This window comes from Olea europaea, chromosome 1, assembly GCF_002742605.1.
Source record: "Olea europaea var. sylvestris chromosome 1, O_europaea_v1, whole genome shotgun sequence".
NCBI lineage: Eukaryota > Viridiplantae > Streptophyta > Magnoliopsida > Lamiales > Oleaceae > Olea > Olea europaea.
Window position 1 is genome coordinate 31,659,801 of NC_036237.1, and position 19,505 is coordinate 31,679,305.

General features: G+C 34.4%; 2 protein-coding genes across 2 annotated transcripts; one reads left to right on the top strand and one right to left on the bottom strand.

The window, feature by feature from the left end:
- The first annotated feature begins 6,080 nt into the window (after window positions 1-6,080).
- Window positions 6,081-12,699, top strand: LOC111401310 (TATA-box-binding protein 2). Its single transcript, XM_023028999.1, has 10 exons — window positions 6,081-6,275; window positions 6,657-6,799; window positions 7,414-7,501; window positions 8,884-8,955; window positions 9,210-9,260; window positions 9,511-9,555; window positions 9,671-9,763; window positions 11,348-11,449; window positions 11,529-11,602; window positions 12,360-12,699. Coding segments are annotated over exons 2-10 (606 nt in total). The 5' UTR covers window positions 6,081-6,275; window positions 6,657-6,719; the 3' UTR covers window positions 12,361-12,699.
- Window positions 12,700-13,222: 523 nt separating this feature from the next.
- Window positions 13,223-17,639, bottom strand: LOC111401302. The gene is made up of 9 exons (XM_023028987.1): window positions 17,459-17,639; window positions 16,679-16,755; window positions 16,414-16,555; window positions 16,219-16,292; window positions 15,477-16,037; window positions 14,470-15,063; window positions 14,177-14,389; window positions 13,911-14,057; window positions 13,223-13,775 (listed from the first exon to the last, which is right to left on the bottom strand). Exons 1-9 carry the CDS (start codon window positions 17,481-17,483, stop codon window positions 13,536-13,538), a joined length of 2,073 nt encoding a protein of 690 aa, XP_022884755.1. The 5' UTR covers window positions 17,484-17,639; the 3' UTR covers window positions 13,223-13,535.
- Window positions 17,640-19,505: the final 1,866 nt, after the last annotated feature.

Genomic DNA, 19,505 nt, shown 5'->3' on the forward strand with positions numbered 1-19,505 from the left:
GCTTTGGTGCTTAAATTCTTGCAAAACTTGTTATAATTCTGCAAATAATTTGCCAACAACCTTCGAATCATCTCAAATCTATAGGAGAATGGGCAAATATTATTTGAAGACAACGATATTGTATTCAAACCATTCATTGATACAAGTTCATGATTGTTTTGTTATTTGTGTTGCTATTTCGTGATTTTTACTCCAATCCGGTGAAAATTTTACAACATATGCTACCCCCTTCCTATCATAATTTTATTTTGCAATTCTTTTGGAGTTGGTGTTGATATTTAATCACGTGTCATAATTCCATTTTGAATGTGATGTCTATGCAATTCAATAATTTTAAGAATGTTACTCGAGAATACCATGCTCGTTCTAGAGTAATATCCTACATTTCAGTGATAATTGTTCTCAAACTCATTTTTAGGACTATTAAAATACTGACTAACCCATATATTTTATTTTATTTTGGTTCTTTTACAAAAAATGAACCGGCTGGTAAAATTCCGAGCCTTCAATTCTTCACCTAGCTATGTCTGAGATAGCAGTGCTAAGGTCGCTGCACCAAATAGTCATAAACAAGGTTTCTTGCTTTCTTTGATCTTTTTGGAGTTTCACTGATGCATTTGGACAACTCTTGTATGCAAGAAGAGTTATTTAAAAGTTTTGTGCTTACATCTGTTAGAACACATCTGACTTTGTTGAAGGCTGTTGACCTTGCAAAGCGGTTCTGTGATGGGGCAGCGCCACGTGTAATCAATGGTTACCTGAGGACTTTCTTGAAAGATGTCAAAGGGAATGTTAATGCTCTGGAACCGAAGATCAAACTGACTGTAATAAGTCGAGTTATTAAGTGAAATGCATCAAGGTAAAAAAATTCTCTTCAGCTTGAGCAGCATTGGAATGCTGATATCTGGAAGACTTCCAAGAGGGAATTGTTGTTCTTTTGTTTGTGCCAACTCTGTTGCAAATCAACAAGTAGAGAACTTTGCCGGGATTCAAAATGCATTAACGATCACTTGGCAGTTCTGATGGATTTCTAATTCACACAGAGAGAGCTGAATTTTGTGTATGATCAAATCTATGGCGATTCAAGTGGTCATAGATGTTATAATTACACAAAATGATTTTGCTCAGATAGAGTACGCTATATTTATCATCCGAAAAGAGACGTATACAACATTACTTTGCTATATGAATATCCGAAAGAATAAATCGTTTAAAAATGAAAATGACCAATTTCGAGCCTGAGGTTGGCGGTCAGGCTCCTCCACCCCTTTCTCGGCATTGATAATCTTTTCGTGCAGAAAAGGTGACGATTAAGTGAAAAAGGAGGAAGAGTATACATTCTTGCTTGTAAGTTGGATGATACATGGCATGCATTTCTACCACTAGTAGTTATAGGATTCTTTCATGTATGGTACAGAGTGATCAATGTCTCAATGTAGGTAAGAAAAATGTTTGTTGTACATTATCATTTACATATTTTTCAAGCTATTGATGAGGTGTCCAAAAAAGTGGGAAAGTTTATTTCATTTATTTTTTGATTGATGTGATTTTGACACAATCAAATCTCAACAAATCATATGTTGGTAAAACAATATATAAATTGTGATGTACATGTAACACAATCATTTATGTAATTACTTGATTCTTAGGAGTACACGAAGTCTACCTCAATCTTGTGAGTAATTTTTTTAAGATCACTTTAGGAGGATATTAAAAAATTTCACCCTCTATTTTCAGAGTAAAGGAAGTTTTGGACAATTTTAGCCTTTTTAATCACACATCATGTTTGCGTGCGTGTCACGTGGACATTTAACGTCTAAATAGACAATTTCATCAAGTTGGAATACCGTTTACAACCACAGTATTGAAAGATTGAAGACGTGTATGTTACAAATGAAAGGTATGAGACATGATTGCCACAGTTGTGAAAGGTTAGGGACCCTTGAATTCATTTCTCTTGTTGGGCTTACAAAATTATTGAGCCGTTTCTTTGTCCATAAGGCCTGGCCCAACATAGCCCAGCAGTCAATGATTTGAGGGAGTAAACCCTTGCAAAACCCTAATGGTCCCATAAAATCCGATTTCTCCCTATATTAATAGACTCGGACGCACCCATTTTACACATCGTCTTCCTGTCTCTTTCTCTGCGGGGCTGCTCTTCGTTCTTCTGCGTAATTAAACCCTTCTTAATAAGTTTTCTAGTTTTAATTAATTAAATCATGTTTCTTCTGTTCGTGGTCACGAATGCCTAATTAGGCACATCTGTTTTGATTTATATATATATTTTCTGTTGATTTTAGGTTATATGATATTTGTTTTGTTTAATTAATTGGGTATGATGGTGATTTCTGGATGATGAATAAATCAGACGGATTCCCAATGAAAAAATCCATGATTTCAATTACCAGCTATTTCTGACTCTTCATCATCATTATTTAATGCCCCCAATTTCTTCAAATTACTTTAAATTTGTTTTAATCTCAATTTATATTGTATTCTATTTCTGCAAATGTAATTTATTTATATTCGCTATAATCTGCTTTTGGCGGCCGATGATGTGAGAAAATATTTGCTACTCTTGATGGGATTCATCCCATCTGATGATTCATTTCCACCAAGATCTCTGAGGCCGCAAGCGTCTGACTGTAAGCCCCTGTTTAGATTTTGCTAGAAATCAATTTTTTGAAGAATCTCATACTTTGAAAATTGAAAATTTTAAATTAGAAATAGTGGCCCTGAAAAGGAACCTTTATACCAGTGAACACTCTTTATATTTCAAAATTGAAAACTAGGCAAAGTAATATTTGTTAAAAGCAAATCCATGGATTTGATGAGATTTCACATTTATTTCGTCATAATTTAGTTTAGGGTCAATCAAAATATGAAATTTATATGGAAAGAAAATAAATTTTTAGTAATTTAATTATTTAGAATTTAGTTGTATCTAAGTTTTATTTGATCCTCATTAAATTAAATTACATTATATTCTATTTTTTTCTCTTTTTTTCAACCACATAATTTTTCATAAAATAATATTATACGTAAATCGAAAATTGTTCCTTCTTTTTCAACCATTCATTTTTCTAAAACATACTATTTTCCTTATTTTTATTTTCAAATAATGGGGGTCAAACAAGGGCTAAATTATTAATTAGATGTGTTTCATTATTTTATTTTTTTTTAATTGGGGGTAAATGTGAGAGAGAAGGGGTGGGGGTGTGTGTGTGTGTGAGTGTGAGTGAGAGTGAATCACTTGAAAAATTAAGATCACTTTTCTTAAATAAAATGTTATCCTTGTTTGTGAGGAATATATGTTACATAATTAAAAGATTGAAAATTTAGTTAATCATAAGTTATAAAATATTTTTCATGAAGATAATTGTCAATTAAACGTTCTAAAAGTAAGATTATGAATAAAAAATGATATTTTTCATAAAAAAAAGGTGAAAAAATATACATTCATTTAAATGTTATAAAATGCAAATGAATCTATACAATAATTGATAATGGAAATTGATTCTTGAGAAAGCCCTATATGAGTCCATTATTTCGAACGTGTCCTTAAAAGGAAAATATTTCAACTTACGAATAAAATTACTTCAAAGATACGGTTGAAAATAAATTTTTGAAAAAATAGGGTTAAATATAAGCAAACTATCAAAACAAGACATGAGCTAAATGTATTGAATACCCATGATAAGGTAAGAGGAGAGCTTGATGTGATAGACAAGAGACTAATCCTATTATAAATGTTGAACCTCAATCTTGAGGGTCTCCACCATTCCATCGCTAGAGTTTTGTAAAGGAGGTAAATCGTGGGATGTGCTCCAATAGGTCAGGGAACAAGAATTGCATGTACACTGCGCCTACAAAGAGTTCAATTTCATATTTCAGGAATCGAACCTCCACACTGCGATTGCTAGCAAGGCGTGAAATAACCTCACTTCTATCCTTTGCACCATTGAACTATGCCCCGGGGGCCGAGACTAATCCTATTATAATACCACTCAAAGTTGTGTAAAGTGAACACAACCAGCAAAAGTACTAGGATCGATCCTAACCAATCTTCAAACTTTCGTGATCTTAATACAAGGTCTTCTATATGCAATTTATAATTTATTTATATATGTAAATATTGAAAGAGATAATATTATGGTGTCTTTCATCTAATCGAAACATTGTCCACGTTTGGCCCTCATTTTTTTCAAATTTTAATGTTTGGAACAATATTATAAAAATCGATTCGGGTATTGACCCAGAAAAGGAAGAGGGTCGAGGTTTAAATAGTCAAATCAGGTCGAACCGGTATCGAACCGGATGACAAATTAAATAAATAAATACACAAATAAACTATAAATATCATAACTATAATATATTTTTAAATTTTAGTTTTCTCATTCAAAATAAATATAATCAATATTTGTTAATTAGATTTATTATAATAATTTATTTTATAACCTTGAAGACTAACAATTAATATGTCCAAAATAATTTGGTTTGTTCAAATTGAAAATTCTAATCTTGTTGACGGTTTATTAGCCGATTTTTTTTTATTTTTGGGTTAGTTTATGAGTATCGAAACGAATTAAAGGTCGGTTCACGATTTTTTCTGTTGAACTGGCCGGTCCTGTCCTATTTTTATAACATTGGCTTGGAATAATGTTTTTTTAAAGAATGTGTGGTTGAAAAATAATCAAAAGTTTTCAATTTATGTGTAATATTATTTTATAAAAAATTGTATAGTTGAAAATAAGAGAGATAAAAAAATGACACGGAATAGCGGCCAAACGGAAGCTATATAACAAAATATATATCTTATAATCATGATCAGCCTTCAAAATAATAATAATAATAATATTATTATTATTATTATAAAGAAATTAAAAATTTCACTAAGGAGCATGGATATACTTTTATATTTGCGGAAAATTTTCAGAACTCATGGATTATAAATTGTCAAACATGGGATGGACTGTTTTAGAGTCTATTTGGAAGTGATTTTTTCTCCCAAAAAATTAATTTTTTTTATCGTTATTTCACTATTCTAGCCATCATATTTGACTTCTTCTCTCATAGGTGGACCACACTTTTCTCCTAACGATCAAAAAATCAATTCTCAAAATCACTCCCAAACAAGCTCTTAAAATATTATCCAAAATCAATTCTCTTATAAATATTCAAAGTCGATACTTTAAAATATGCCCATAATCGGTACCCAAAAATTTCCAAGTAGGCGCTATAGGATTCAATATCCTTGTTTTGAAATCTCTCTCTTTTTTTTTTTTTTTTCAAATCTTAGCTTTCAGGATGCACAATATATAGAGCCTATTTGGGAGTGATTTTGAGAATTGATTTTTTGATTGTTAGAAAAAAATTGGGGTCCACTTGTGAGAGAAGAAGTCAAATATGATGACTGAAATAGTAAAATTAAGGTCAAAAAATCAATTTTTGTGTCAAAAAATACTCCCAAACAAGCTGATAAGCTAATTATTAAAATTGAAGTTTAGTGATCGAATTTCAACTAGAGTGAAAGTTTAATGATCGAATTGTAACTAAGACGAAAGTTAGTGACTTAACCCCTTTTCTGCCCAAAAGAAAATGCATAATCCCCCGAGGCACAGCTCAACTGGTGGATCAATGAACATTGTCTTACTTCCAGTGGCAGCGTGGAGAGTTCGATTCCTGGTGGGAACCTGCGGTCAAATATTTGATATGGAGCAATCACTGTGGAGGAGTGTCTCTTGTGCGCAGAAGTGTACAAGCAATGGGGGGAACCTATGATCCAGTTGAGGCATAACCCGCAATTTACCCCTCCAATATTTTAGGGGCAAGAGTATTGGGGGTCCAGGATTTAGTTTGATGTAAGTTGGGATACCTAGATATCAAAAAAAATAAAAATGCACACACGTACAAAAGAAGGGGTATGAGGCACGCGTCCGATAATAATTGGTAATGAGCATTCGTCCTCACCAACAATGAAATTACCAAGATACCCTCCAGAAACGATTACTTGTGCCAAACCTGAGGACAGTTTTGGTAAATCACATCCCGATATCAGCCCTTTACATCCCCATATCCAGATCTTTCTCTCATTTCCTCTTTCCCCTTCAAATGTTCTCTTCTCATCTCCTCTCCCTATAAATTCCTTTTATACATATAAAAGCTTCCTCTTTCAAATTCTTACCGCTCTAATTCGTACGCTACTAGTTTCTTATCGAATTTCACGAACATACATACGATTCGAACCATAGATCTATCATTTTTTCATCGAAAAGGTCCAATTTTAACTTTCTTTATTAAAATTTTTCATTTTCTTGGCTTTCTTTTCTCGGTTTTGATATTCAATCATGTGTTTTCTTCGCAATTATGCTCGTTTTATCAGTTAACTTCGAGTATCTTATTTTTGCCCTATTTGTTCAGGTGTTCTGTAGCTCTTAGATCTAACCCTTTTTTTTAATCTAATTAAATGGATTTTCTGATTGAAGATTGAATTTTGTCACCATATCCATCATTTCACTTTTTCTATTATTTGAATTGAGCAAACAATGATAATTAAAAATGATGGGTCAAAGGCGATTATTTATTTAGTTTTTCCTGGGTTCTCTTTGAGCGTTGTATTGACTGGTGTTATCTGTTATCCTATAAAAAATATTTAGGTATTCTGAGAAGGTGGTAAAGAAGGATCGTAGAAGGAAGATCTACAGAAAACAAGTGATTTGATGGCGGATCCTCAGGGGATGGAAGGGAGCCAACCTGTAGATCGCTCCAAGCATCCATCTGGAATTGTCCCTACACTCCAGTTAGATTTCCATATTTATAATTTATTTTCTTTATTCCCTCTGCTGTTTTATTTTGCGTATAGCACAAATGATTAACTCCCATTTAAAGTTAAATGGGCAGTTTACAGAAATCTGTGTATATTTTGGGAAAAAAAATGTTTTCAAGAGGGTTGTTCATTTAATTTGTAGGGTTCTTTAAGTTGCACAAGTCAAGACCATTTGACAGGAGAAATCAACTCAGCAATCGAAAGGGTTCTTAAACTGCATGGACTTTGTTAATTCTATTTGAGGGAAAGGCTTGTGTATAAGTGTGTATTTTGTTTCTAGGAAATTAAATAATTAAGAGTGTGTCTGGGAGGAATTTTATACCAGATATTAATTATTTTTATAACCATTGCGGCTGCACCCACCTGCTTTTTTTTTTTTTTTGGGACCCATTTGCAGTTTCACAATAAAAAATTTTCTGATGAAAATCTTCTTCGAGAGTTCTAGCTGTTCTTTGAAAAGTTCCTTTACACTATATATGTTAAAGGAACTCAAAATCAAGGAATGGTGTCAATGGAATCTTCTGGTTCTCGAAGGTCACTTTGTCAATCTCTAACAATAAAATATACTGGTGATTTTGTACGTGCAGGAATATTGTGTCGACGGTCAATTTGGACTGCAAGTTAGATCTTAAAGCTATTGCATTGCAAGCTCGTAATGCGGAATACAATCCCAAGGTATGTTGTTCCCATGATATGCCTTGTTTAACTTGTTTATTGATCATTAGTTTTATTTCCTTGTGTGATATATCTAGTAGTATCGCTGGCTACATTTATACTGCTTATTTATTTGTTTATTTTTACACTAATATGTATGGAAAGTGTTCATATACTGTTTAAAATATTAGATATTAGATAGAAATGAGTGGTGGAAAAGTAGGTAGAGTTTGTGAGTCCCATTGGTTTGGCAGGTTATAAACCGTTTATAAACATTAGCCAAACATGGGCTTAGCTATTTGACCTTTTGTTTGTGCACAATTTGATTTCTAGAGGTAACTTTTGGTTGATATTTGGCTTCCGGGCTTTGCTAACAAATTATAAACGACATTAACATGTTTTGTCATAATGGTGGGTGAACACCTAAAAGGGAAAGTTCGGATAAAAATGAATTATTTGATTTTTTGTTTTCACAGAATGAGAGGGATGAATTTATTAAGATCCAATGTCAAATTCTTCAGGTAATGGAACAGAGGCTTTTTAGCCATTGTTTACGCAAGCTTTTTGGGGCTTACACAATTCTTCCCTCACATGAGGCTAATATAAAACACTTTAAAGCCTTTCATTGAGTGCCATTAATAAACGGGAAAGTAGGGATAAAATTAATAGATTTGATTTTTTATTTTCTTTTATCTAGAGAACTTCTATTAAGATCCAATGTCAAATTCTCTAGGTTATGAGACTTTGGCTTTTAAGTTTTAGCCTTTTCCATTTAGGCTTTTAATCATTTTTTAGCTGCCTCGCTTTGAGAACTGCTGAAAGATCACTCCTCTCTGTCTATTTCCTTGGGCAATTGCTTCTCCTATAGCATTTCTGTGAAGATATATGTATTTACCAATTACCAAAGCATCTTTTTATCGTGAAATGTGTTATACTCAATATTTGGTTGCCTTAAATCCTTCTGTATCGGAGGTCAGTTTATCAGTGAGATTTGTATATACAAGTCGTAAGGTAGGTCAGATCACAATACTTTCTTCACATACGTCAGATGCCAAAAATGACAAAGCAATCAAGCATTTATGATCAACTTGGATTTTTTTTATAAAACTTCTACTTCACTGATGGTTGACGTTAACTGGCCGTGTGAAGCTAAAGCTCGGGCTTCATATTTTCTGCAATATCTTATATGCTTTTTCACATGGCGGACCGTCATTATAAACATCTTATGTGTCATATTTTACAGATGTTTGCGTAAGTTGATGTTGTGAACATTTTTACTTAAAGATGTAACACTCCAAAGAAACTATTTCACCTCTTCCCATCTCTCTTAGGGGCATGGAAGAACGAAGAAAAGTATCATATAGTTTATTACTTATGGTTAATAATTTTTTCATGGTTTTCAGCGTTTTGCTGCGGTGATCATGAGGATCAGGGAACCCAAAACGACGGCCCTAATTTTTGCTTCTGGAAAGATGGTAAGAACTAAATATTTTCTTTATAATGCTATACATGGTTTGAACATTGCCTTATGTTCTTTATTTCTATTTTATAGCCCATTTATGTTTTGTTTATACCAATTTATTTTGATGTTTATCTTGGAACTTCTCATTTGTTCATCTTCTGTTGATCTCAATCACAGTCGAATTCTGTCTGCCACTGAGTAGCACTAGACAGGCCTTTCTCATTTTTGGTAATTTCCTTATTAGCTATTTTTTATATGTTGCTTCAGGTTTGTACAGGAGCCAAGAGTGAACAACAGTCAAAATTGGCAGCTCGGAAGGTATAATATAATATGAAAGAATTAATTTGTCTATTATAATTGCGCTTATAATGTCTGTTTCGGTTCAATCTTTACCAGGTGGATTTGAAAATGATGTGTAAAGAACCTTTATGTTGACCGATGATTTTTCTGCTAATTTTATGAATTTGAATTAGTTGCATATGACCATTTGCCTGGTCATAATTTTTGAGATGAACTTTTTCTTACGTTATTACATATCTCATGTCTGCGCGTGTGTTGTTCTTTTCAGTATGCCAGAATTATTCAAAAGCTTGGTTTTCCAGCAAAATTTAAGGTAGTTATATGCTCTCAAGCGTTGATCCGTAAAACACACACCCCTGGCACTCAATGAGATGAAATGACACTTCTCCACTATTCTGTTTCAAATTATGCCTTCATTTTTCTTGTAGGATTTCAAGATTCAAAACATAGTCGGCTCCTGTGATGTTAAATTTCCCATTAGACTTGAAGGTCTTGCATATGCTCATGGTGCCTTTTCAAGTGTGAGTTATTCAATGTTTTATTATATCTTTCATGTTGGAATCACTGACAGCGGGGACAAGATTGCTCCATTTGTGCTTTATGGTGTTTTGGTTATCATTACTTTCTCTTTTTAGAAAGTCTATAACTATAGGTCAATAATACTACAACTAAAAGTGAATCCTACTTTATGGTATATCCGACAAATAACAAAGACATGTTTATTGAAGTATTGATGTTTCATACGACTTAATTAGGAATATCTAAAATCTTGAACATATTATATTGTTTAATTTTATATCGCTTTAACTCTTTAGGCATTACAAGGGCTCAAAGAGAAGAATTGTTTATGGAAATTCTATCATACAGTAAACATGGAGACAAATGTGTCGTAAACAATCTGACCTAAAACATAAGTTGTCTCTTTACAAGCCAGGGCCTCCAAGAAATATAAGTTTTGCATATGTTTTAGTTTATGAAGCATTTCTGTTAATAGTATGTACGTGCTAGGATGTAATAGGTGCATAGCACTTGATATACTAACAACATTATGGCATTTTTTTTTTCTAATATATATGTTTTAGAAAAATTGTCGAAATTTGCCCTATACACACTTCATCTAAAAGGAGGCACAAAATACCAAAATAATTAGGTTCAAGTTGCCCAATTTTTGTTTTGAAACTCTGGTTTCCCATGAATTTAACTAATTGAATTCATTTTCTCAATGAAGTTTTGTCCCATGAAATTTTCAGCACTCAGAGATGGAAAAATTGGACTAAAAAACATTCTTTTATTTCAATACTATATATCAAGTAACCTAATCAAAAGCTTAAGCCTGCGTATGGTAAGAATGTATTAGCGGTTTAATTTATAAATATAAATGAGTGGTGGATAAATGGATAGTGTTTGTGGGAACATTGGAATTTGTGGTTGAAAATAAAGTTTGACAATTTATAAATTATTTATAAACTTTGCCAAGCAGAAACTAAATTGTTAATTTGAAGAATAGAATAATTTATTTATTTATATTCAAGTTTAAATTGTTGAGAAGAAAGTATTTTATTTGTTTAGATTTTATTGTAAACTCTGAAATGTATTCAAAAGACAAGGCTGAGAAATAGTCATATCATACAGTAATCCTTTCCATTTTTTATTACAGATTGAGTTAGATTCATTGCATTTAATTTCTTTGCCTTTTACAAGAAAAAGAACTGAGCTATTAGTGATAATAAATCCTACAAAAACCTGAAAGTTGAAATGTAAAAGAGCATCAATTAAAATAATGATACGACCATATGAACCAACAAGGGGAAAAAAGGTACATGCATGCAACAAGAAGGAAAAAAGTATGCATGTATGCACCCGAACACAGATCTCAGAGTAATGGATGAGAATTGAATGATGATATAATCAAAGATAATAACAAAAATATTGAATAGTATGTTGTGAAACTATTTATATTCCACTATTTATCAGAGGACGAATTGAAAATAATAAAACAATAGCAAGGGCATTATGATTTTTCTTGGGTTGAGGAGCTGGAGCGTTGACTTAATTACTGGTTCCCTTTATTGTTAACGTACTAATGACGTCATCTGTTGGTACAGTATGAACCAGAACTATTCCCTGGATTAATATATCGGATGAAACAACCAAAGATTGTGCTGCTTATTTTTGTCTCAGGGAAGATTGTTCTCACTGGAGCAAAGGTATTCGACATATTGCTTTTCTTATTGTTGTATTAATTCTCCATGCCGTGCATGTGTTACTATTAAATAATACCCGCAGGTCAGAGACGAGACATATACTGCATTCGAGAATATCTACCCAGTTCTCAATGAGTTCCGTAAAGTCCAGCAATGGTATGAAAACTGATTTTTTATGTTGTGCACGTAGTTTCAATTTCTAGTGAATTCTGTAGGCAACTTGTGTTCATTACTTGATAAGTAGTTTTCTAGTTACTCGAGGGTTGTAGAAAAAGGAGATACGAGCTATAGGTTTTTTATGTATAGCTTCTCTACCCATGACAAACCTAGTATCGTCCTCATAATAGTTTGGTACCTGACGGAAAAAGAGCTTTCATTGTTACCTGAAAAGAGCAGAATTCACGTTGTTTTTGTCACTTGGCACCTCTTTGGTAGCATGCTGATATGGATCTTGGAAGTTATCTATTTATACTTGCTAAACACAGTTCGAACATCAGTGGAGGATTTATTCCACCTTGTTTGTGTGTATAGTTTGATGTTCTCCTTGATAACTTGAAAGTTTCCAAAGAAAACAAATTATGGCCACATAAATGCATTTCTAGTGTTAGAAATTAAGCCCTTGTTTGGGATCCATTTTAATAAGGTTTTGAGAAAAATGTATTTTGGATTAGTTTTAGATTTACGTGTAATATTATTTTATTGAAGAATGTGGCTGGAAAAAAAATGTATTAAAATTAAAATGGAGTCCAGATAGGGGCTAACAATGAGTGCCTGTCTTGTTTCGGTTGAAAATTATGTTTTTTTTTTTTTTCCCTTTTTATTGCTTTTTATGATGGTCTATTCCGGATGGTATCAGCAATGGGTTAAATCCATGACCCGCACTGATTTGACTTCTTTCCTCATCTTGTTACAGATCTATTGAAGATTGACGTCGGGCTTAAGGATTGCGTGGAGAGTGATCGCATTGCCTCTATTGGTGGCATGGGTTATAAATGTAAATATTCGGGGGATCATAATCAGCTCCATTGGCAGATGTATAATGACCGATAAGATTCACAAGAACGATCGATTCCCTCACTTTGAATATGGTGTGTTTTAAGATTGAAAAGCTAACGAACTTCCAAGTAATTTTTAGTAGCTTATTCAAACTTAAATAATGTATATTAAGTTCAAATTTTGCTTTTGCTACTCTTGATGGTGTATGTTTTGGTGTTGCTCAACTGTTGTTATGCTGTGTACGTCTATGATTTTAATCGTGGGCTGAATTGACGACTCGTACGATATATAGACCCTTTGGCCACATTTTGTAAAATCACTTCTTTCCCAACTTACTTTCAAACATAAAGTTCCATGGAATTCAACTTTTTCACCACACGAGACATTTTCATGTAAAATGTTGAAAAATAAGGAAATTTTTTTTATTTATGTGTAATATTATTTTAATAAAGAAAGTGTCGTTAAAATAGAAAAAGAGAAACATATATTTTGAAAAAAATGAGTATCAAACGAAGACTTAATTAATGATTACTGTTGTAAGACAGTAATAACATAATATATTAATTATAAAGAAGGCTTATAATACCTATATTGCAATGCTTACCCACCTTGCTTTTAGCTCTTTTACAGACAGAAGTGGATCTAGGATTACAAGATAGGATGAACGCTGTTAACTCGCTGAAAATAAATTTGAGAAAACAAAAAGAACAAATCGACCACGAGAAAAGGCTATAGCAAAATTTAAAAAGAAAAAAAAAACCCGTCTAAAACCCAAACCCCTAGAGACAAGAAAACTTGTTAGAAGCTAAAAGGAATGGAAATGAGACGATAACAAAAGAAGAATGGGACATCATACTCCCTAAAATCCTAGAAGTTGATCTCTGTATTTGCTAAACTACGAGAACATCTTCTCAGGCTCTTATCACAGGCTTATCATATCGAGTTATAATTTCTTATGCAGTAAGACACTGAACAAGGCGGTCCAATCCCCCGCGAGGACACTATCAAATCTTAACATGCATATTCTGATCAGAGCAATCCCCGTAAAAGCACACCCTATTAGATCATCGACCGCCTTTATGCATAGCTGAATCTAGCAAGAATTTGCAACCCCATTAGCTAGGCTCTTCTCATGAACCACATCAGGATGTAAAGTTTTCGGGACATCAGAATTTGCAAGAGAATTATTCTCGGAAAGGTTGTCATCACCGGAAGCTTCATCAGGTGTAGTCTCCTTGACCACATCAGAAATAACTTCTGCAGAGTTGGATTTGATATCTCCATTTGTGTCTTCCTTTTTCACTTCAGCAGTTTTACCTTCCCACACCAGCGTCTGTAGAAAAAGAAGGCACATCACATAAAAGCTCATTTTCACAATAAAAAAGGGCATTCAAGAGAAACAAGCCCTCAGAGGCTCCAAATCCTTAATCTGACGCAACTAAATAACGCAATATAACGAATAGCTTGCCTGCTTCTGAAAGTGCTGTTGCTTGGCTTTCTTCTCCTGAATTCTCTTCTGGCGATCCTCATAGAACTCAAAATCATCTAACACACATTGTTTGCTTGGATGATCCTTGAATATTTTGAGCATTTGAAGCCCCTGCTCCAATTTAACCTGAAAAGGGAAACATCTTGACCTTAAATATACGGGAACCAATTTGTTTTTATTATTTCTTGCAACCACAAATAATAAATAATCAGAAATAGCAATCACTCAGTTAAGCAACAATTTACCTCTTGGGTATCCCTGCTATTAGTAACAGGTTTGTTCTCATTGTTTTCTAGGATGATGTGCTTCAGCAAGCTGTTGGGTACATCCTTCACAATGTGCCATTTAACAGGAAAACAACCAACCCACTTATCCTGCTGCCAGTACTCGACATTCTTGTTGAAATCGACATGCTCAATCATCTCGGCGACACCGACAAATTGCCCACTGGTATTTACCTAGAAAATGATAGAACAAACAAATATAAGGTAAAAATACTTAGTCAATAGATCACCACAAGTTCAATACAGATGCTTACTGAGAAGAAAAGGAAAACAGGGCAGCCTCCAGACTTCTGCTGAGCATCCTGGTAAGCTGCATCCAGCTTCTTATTACCGTTTGGTGTACTAGCCCAGACATTGTATTTGATGCTCTTGTGCACATCATCCTCGCTGTACGACTTAATAACAAAGAACTTTGCCTCAGTATAAGTCACAGGGAAATCCGGTTGGTTATATTGTTCTCGGTCAGGGGCCACACTTGACTTCTCCTCCTCGATATCAGCTGTTCCATTCAAAAGGGTGTTCTGCACTTTGCCAGCCGGAGCCACTTCCATAACACCCTTCTGATTCTTGGAGCTTTTTGTTCTTGGCCCCCTGTTTAATTCATTCAAACCATCCACGCTCTCACTGCCATATCCATAGAAGCCATTTCCTCTTCCCCTGGGTTTATACTTGCTGTCAACAGCAATATAACCACGACCATTTGTTCGTGAATCATAAACATTAGATCCATAGCCGAACCCAGATCTGTATGTGTTTCCATACTGGCCATATAATTTGTTGGGATACATTCTATTTATGTATCCGTTAGCTGTATTCATACCAGACATTGGCCTTGGGTGGTGCAAACCCTGTAGGTTAAACAATTGAAATTCCAGCAAGTTACTAGAGGTGATAACTAAATTTAAGATAGTGAACAATCATAAAATTCCAAAGACATGATATAGATTGACAACCAATTCATATTTCTTTCATTGTATAATATTAGTGTGGTTGAGAACAAAATCTTTACCCTCCCTCTAACTATTGGATGCATCGAATTTGTAATGCACAATGGTCATCCGTTCGATTCCGATAGCCGGCTTTTCCTTGAACAGGAAGATGCCTTCGGTGTTCCCTATAGTCGAGGGAAGGGGCGGCCTCACAATCAATTTAAAATAATGCAGGATATACACGTGTTATGAACAAGAATTACCTCATGGAACAATTATAATATTCATTAAAAACTGAAAAAACACTAGCTAAGTAATGGGCTATTATATACCATAAGATGAGGGCGGAAATTCTGATTCCTTGATGAGGGAAGGCCATTTCCATTTGATATGGAGGAAGTCAGAGAAGAGCCAGTTACAGGCCCATCCAACCATGGAATTGGTGACCGTGAACCATCGAATAAAAATATTGGGTCCTGATAACCAGAAGCAGGAATTCCTCCAGGAAAGCCACCCCGTCCATACATTCCATTAAAACCATAAGACGAATTTGGATATGTAGGTTTGGCAGCATTCAAGGCATTATTTTTCTTTATGCTCCCACTATTAGCAACGCCATTAGATTTTGCATCTACAGTAGCCACTGATAAAGATGCTTGGTCAGCAGCTGCAGAGGCCGATATGTCACCCTTGGTAGAGGCAGCAGGAGTAGGATACGAACCACTTGTTGCTGACTGGAAATAGGGAGTAGGGTACTGGTAATGTTGAGCTCCATAGAGTTGACCATCATGTCCGACAGTTGGAACAGGTGTAGTAGCAGGAGAATATGGCCCATAAGGAGCATAGCCATAGCCATGGTGATACATTAAAGACCCATTATCCCCATAAACTCCCTGAATTTGTTCAATAAAGGCACATAAGAATCGAGATTAATATGTGGAGTCTGATTAATCCATGGCAACAAATCGGAAACAGACAAGGAAAAATAATGCAGGATATACATATACATTAACAAATCACAAGCGATACTAACACATCATCATCTGCATATCAACGATACATAAGAGAACTTACAGGTGTGACTTCTACTCCCTCTGAATTCACATATGGTGCGTAGTCCTTCCACTCACTACCAGTCCCATCATAGCCTGCAAGTGTAAGAGCAAATTAAGTTAAGAAAGAATAAAAATATTACCAGCTTGAAGTTTGAATTGTAATTAGACAAGGCACAGAACGTTCAAATATCAAATTCCTGAAGAATAAACTTACCGCCATAATAGTATGCAGCAGAAGGGTAGCCATTAGGAAGATAGCACATAGACTGATCAACAAGATCCGGCAGCATGGGAGTCAAAGACCCATCCCTAGATTGAATGTGTCCAGCAGTCACGTTACCAGAATCAAAAGAAGGCTGCAAGAAGGGATAAATTTAATGAATCACACACATATAAACTCATGCACTGTACTAATCAATGCAGGTTATGCAGCCATCCATCGAGAGAGAAAAATTTCTTTGTCAAACATAGATTTTAACCTTTTTGGTTGGCTCTGGAATTTCCAGAGTTTTCGCCTGTGTCTCCAAAGACAATTTCTGTAGCAGGCCAGCAGCCTCTATATCAGATAAGTAAAGGATACAAATAGTCATCCAGTATAGCAAACGCTACATTTCTAATATACCAATAATGTCAATGCGAACTAAAATAAGTTAAAGCGGGTACACGCCTTGCTAATTCATAAATGCATTTGGATCCAAACTAAAAGCACACTCAGTTACTCAATTCCACCCGTCAGAATCTCCAGGATGGAAAAAAATGATTTTTTTTTTTTTTTAAAAAGTACTCCCAAGAATTCAAAGTTCAAATTTCAAACTGACACAGCCGGTACAAAAACCAGTAAGAAGTTACATGATTCTGAGAAGAAATAAGAGTACCGACCAGACCTGATCTTCAGCCATGAGTATTTTCAAAAAAAAAATAGAAAGGTAGTAAATCTCTATAAGACTTTTTTTTTTTTTTTTTCAAAACAACACATTCAAATCTCCCAGAGAAACAGAACCTCCACGTAATACCAAACACAACAAATAAAGAATAAAACAACAATAATAGAAGAATAAACATTAAACAGATTAAACATTTGACACCCCGAATTTCCAGATGTTCAACACCCTCAGATCTACAATTAACAAACCACCAAAATCACGACAAACCTCAACATAAAACTGTGCAAATACACACATATATAGCAAACCTCAATCAAATTCAATCGTGCAGGTGTCAAAAAAGATTAAAGAAAGCGAACAAAGTAAAAAGGATACGATCTGGAGGAGCAAAGGCCGCCATAGACTCTGAACTGACAGATCTCGCTTCTTTGAGAGAGGGATGGGGTTTTTAGAGGGAGAAAGAAGGTGTTAAAGAGTATCAGCCGCCACCAGGATCGAGGGTTTGGGTTTAGAGTCCAAACGGGGAAGAAAGAGAAGACTCTCGAAGAGGGTTTTTCTCAGACCTAAATTGGTGATTCAAATAGATCGCGTAAACGACCTTGTTTCCTTTTTAGTCCCTGCATTTTTACATTTTTTACGGATTCATCCCCTCGTGTGATATTGATGTCTGATGGGACCATTTGATTCCTGATTGGTTGAGTCATCCACGTGGCTGTGAATGATTGGTTTCTTTGCGTAATTGGACGACTTGGAGTTGGTGTTGATACGCGTTGGAGAATTTCTCGTTTTCGTAACAGAAAATACACAAAAACTAAACAAAAATAAGCATGATTAACCAAATTTTTGTTTTTTGGGTCTTTGTTATACTCAAAATTGACATTGAACTACAATACTAGTTAGACATGACAAGATAAATCATGGTTCACACCTGATTAAATATACTTCAAAATGAGTTAAGTATTGTCGAGCTAGAAAGTTTAAGCTTTTAGCCCATGTTACGAAAGATTAAGATAAAAATGTTGAATCTCTTGTATAGGTAATATAGCACAATAAAAACTCGTTTATATCAATTGCTTATACGTGGTTGTAGTGGCATATATGAACAGGACTTGATTGTGTTACTTTTAGTGATTATTTCAAAACTTTGCATTATCTTGCTTGAAGTGGACTCGAATAATTATCCAATAATGACATATTTTATGTCAATTTTTTGGGCTCTTTACTTGTGCTTTGCTTGATTGATAGCTTTGTCCTCGACCAATTCACATTTGTGGCAATCTAAGTCACTCGCCATAGTCAATAGCCTAGACAATTTATTGTCATTTATATACGTTGGTGGTTGTACTTGTCACTTCCTCCAACTTATAGTAATTGTGTTTATCTATGATGGATTGTGGGGTTATTGCTGATTGTTTATAATCTCAATATAACTAAATAGCATTATTCTTGTTTATGCAAACAACCTACAAAGATGTTGTGACTAAATGTGGCATGTTCCAAGGATGCAAATATTAGGCTTTTCTATCAAACCCTTGTGCACACATTCATGAATATGGATATCCTTCGTGTATTTTGATGAAGTTGTAAGGAACAAAGGAATTCTGAACTTGAGACCGATTAATATCCTAGGGTAATGTCTTTTCCAAATTAGGCTAACAGGAACAACTAAGAGGTTTACGATTCATGTAGTCTTGGTTTTTTATATTGTGTACTTCGGATCATATGAAAAATCTTATACTAGAGTCACTAATGAAGAAATGTCCACAATTGTAAAAAAAAAACAAAAATCAAGAGCACGTAGCTATAAGAAATAGAAGAAGACGACTAAGCTAACAAAATTACAAAATCATATCATGAAGGCATTTCTTTTAAGAAAATACAAAGCATCGTAGTTGGGAAAGAACAATATCCATTACCTAAAGTTTAATTTGTTGAAATGTTCACTCACGTATCAAGGCTGTACATTCTTAAGCTAATTGCTCAATTAGAGCTAAATGGTTTCTAGCGCAAAGAAAAATGTTGTATTATTAAGCGGTTTCTAAAAAAAACCAAAAGTTAAACCTCAACCTTGAGGACCCATCGTCCCGCCGTTGAAGTTTTGTGAGAGAGGTAAATAAAGGAATGTGCCCTAACAGGTCAGGAAACAAGAGCTGTCTGTATACTGCGCTTATAAAGAGTCAAATTTCATGTCTCAAGAATCGAACATCCACATTGCGATTGTCAGCAATGCGTGAAATAACTTCACTCCTATCTTTTGCACAACTTGACTATCCTCCGAGAGGCTAGTAAGCAATTTCTATTACACAATAAGAAAGGTCAAGGCTTATTTATTAAAGCGTGGGCCACATGGCTACACGTGACTTTTGATATTTGTAATATGCGATTAGATTGTTTGGATACTGGTGAATTTGAGGGACTTCTT

What these genes read in the sequence shown, in the direction of transcription:
- LOC111401310 (XM_023028999.1), top strand. Translation starts at nt 6,720, where the DNA reads ATGGCGGATCCTCAGGGGATGGAAGGGAGCCAACCTGTAGATCGCTCC. An exon ending in TTTTTGCTTCTGGAAAGATG is followed by an intron (nt 8,956 to 9,209) that starts GTAAGAACTAAA and finishes ATGTTGCTTCAG; the next exon opens with GTTTGTACAGGAGCCAAGAG. An exon ending in GTTTTCCAGCAAAATTTAAG is followed by an intron (nt 9,556 to 9,670) that starts GTAGTTATATGC and finishes TTTTTCTTGTAG; the next exon opens with GATTTCAAGATTCAAAACAT.
- LOC111401302 (XM_023028987.1), bottom strand. Translation starts at nt 17,483, where the DNA reads ATGGCGGCCTTTGCTCCTCCAGATC. An exon ending in GGCCTTTGCTCCTCCAGATC is followed by an intron (nt 16,756 to 17,458) that starts GTATCCTTTTTA and finishes TATCTGATATAG; the next exon opens with AGGCTGCTGGCCTGCTACAG. An exon ending in CTGTTTTCCTTTTCTTCTCA is followed by an intron (nt 14,390 to 14,469) that starts GTAAGCATCTGT and finishes ATCATTTTCTAG; the next exon opens with GTAAATACCAGTGGGCAATT.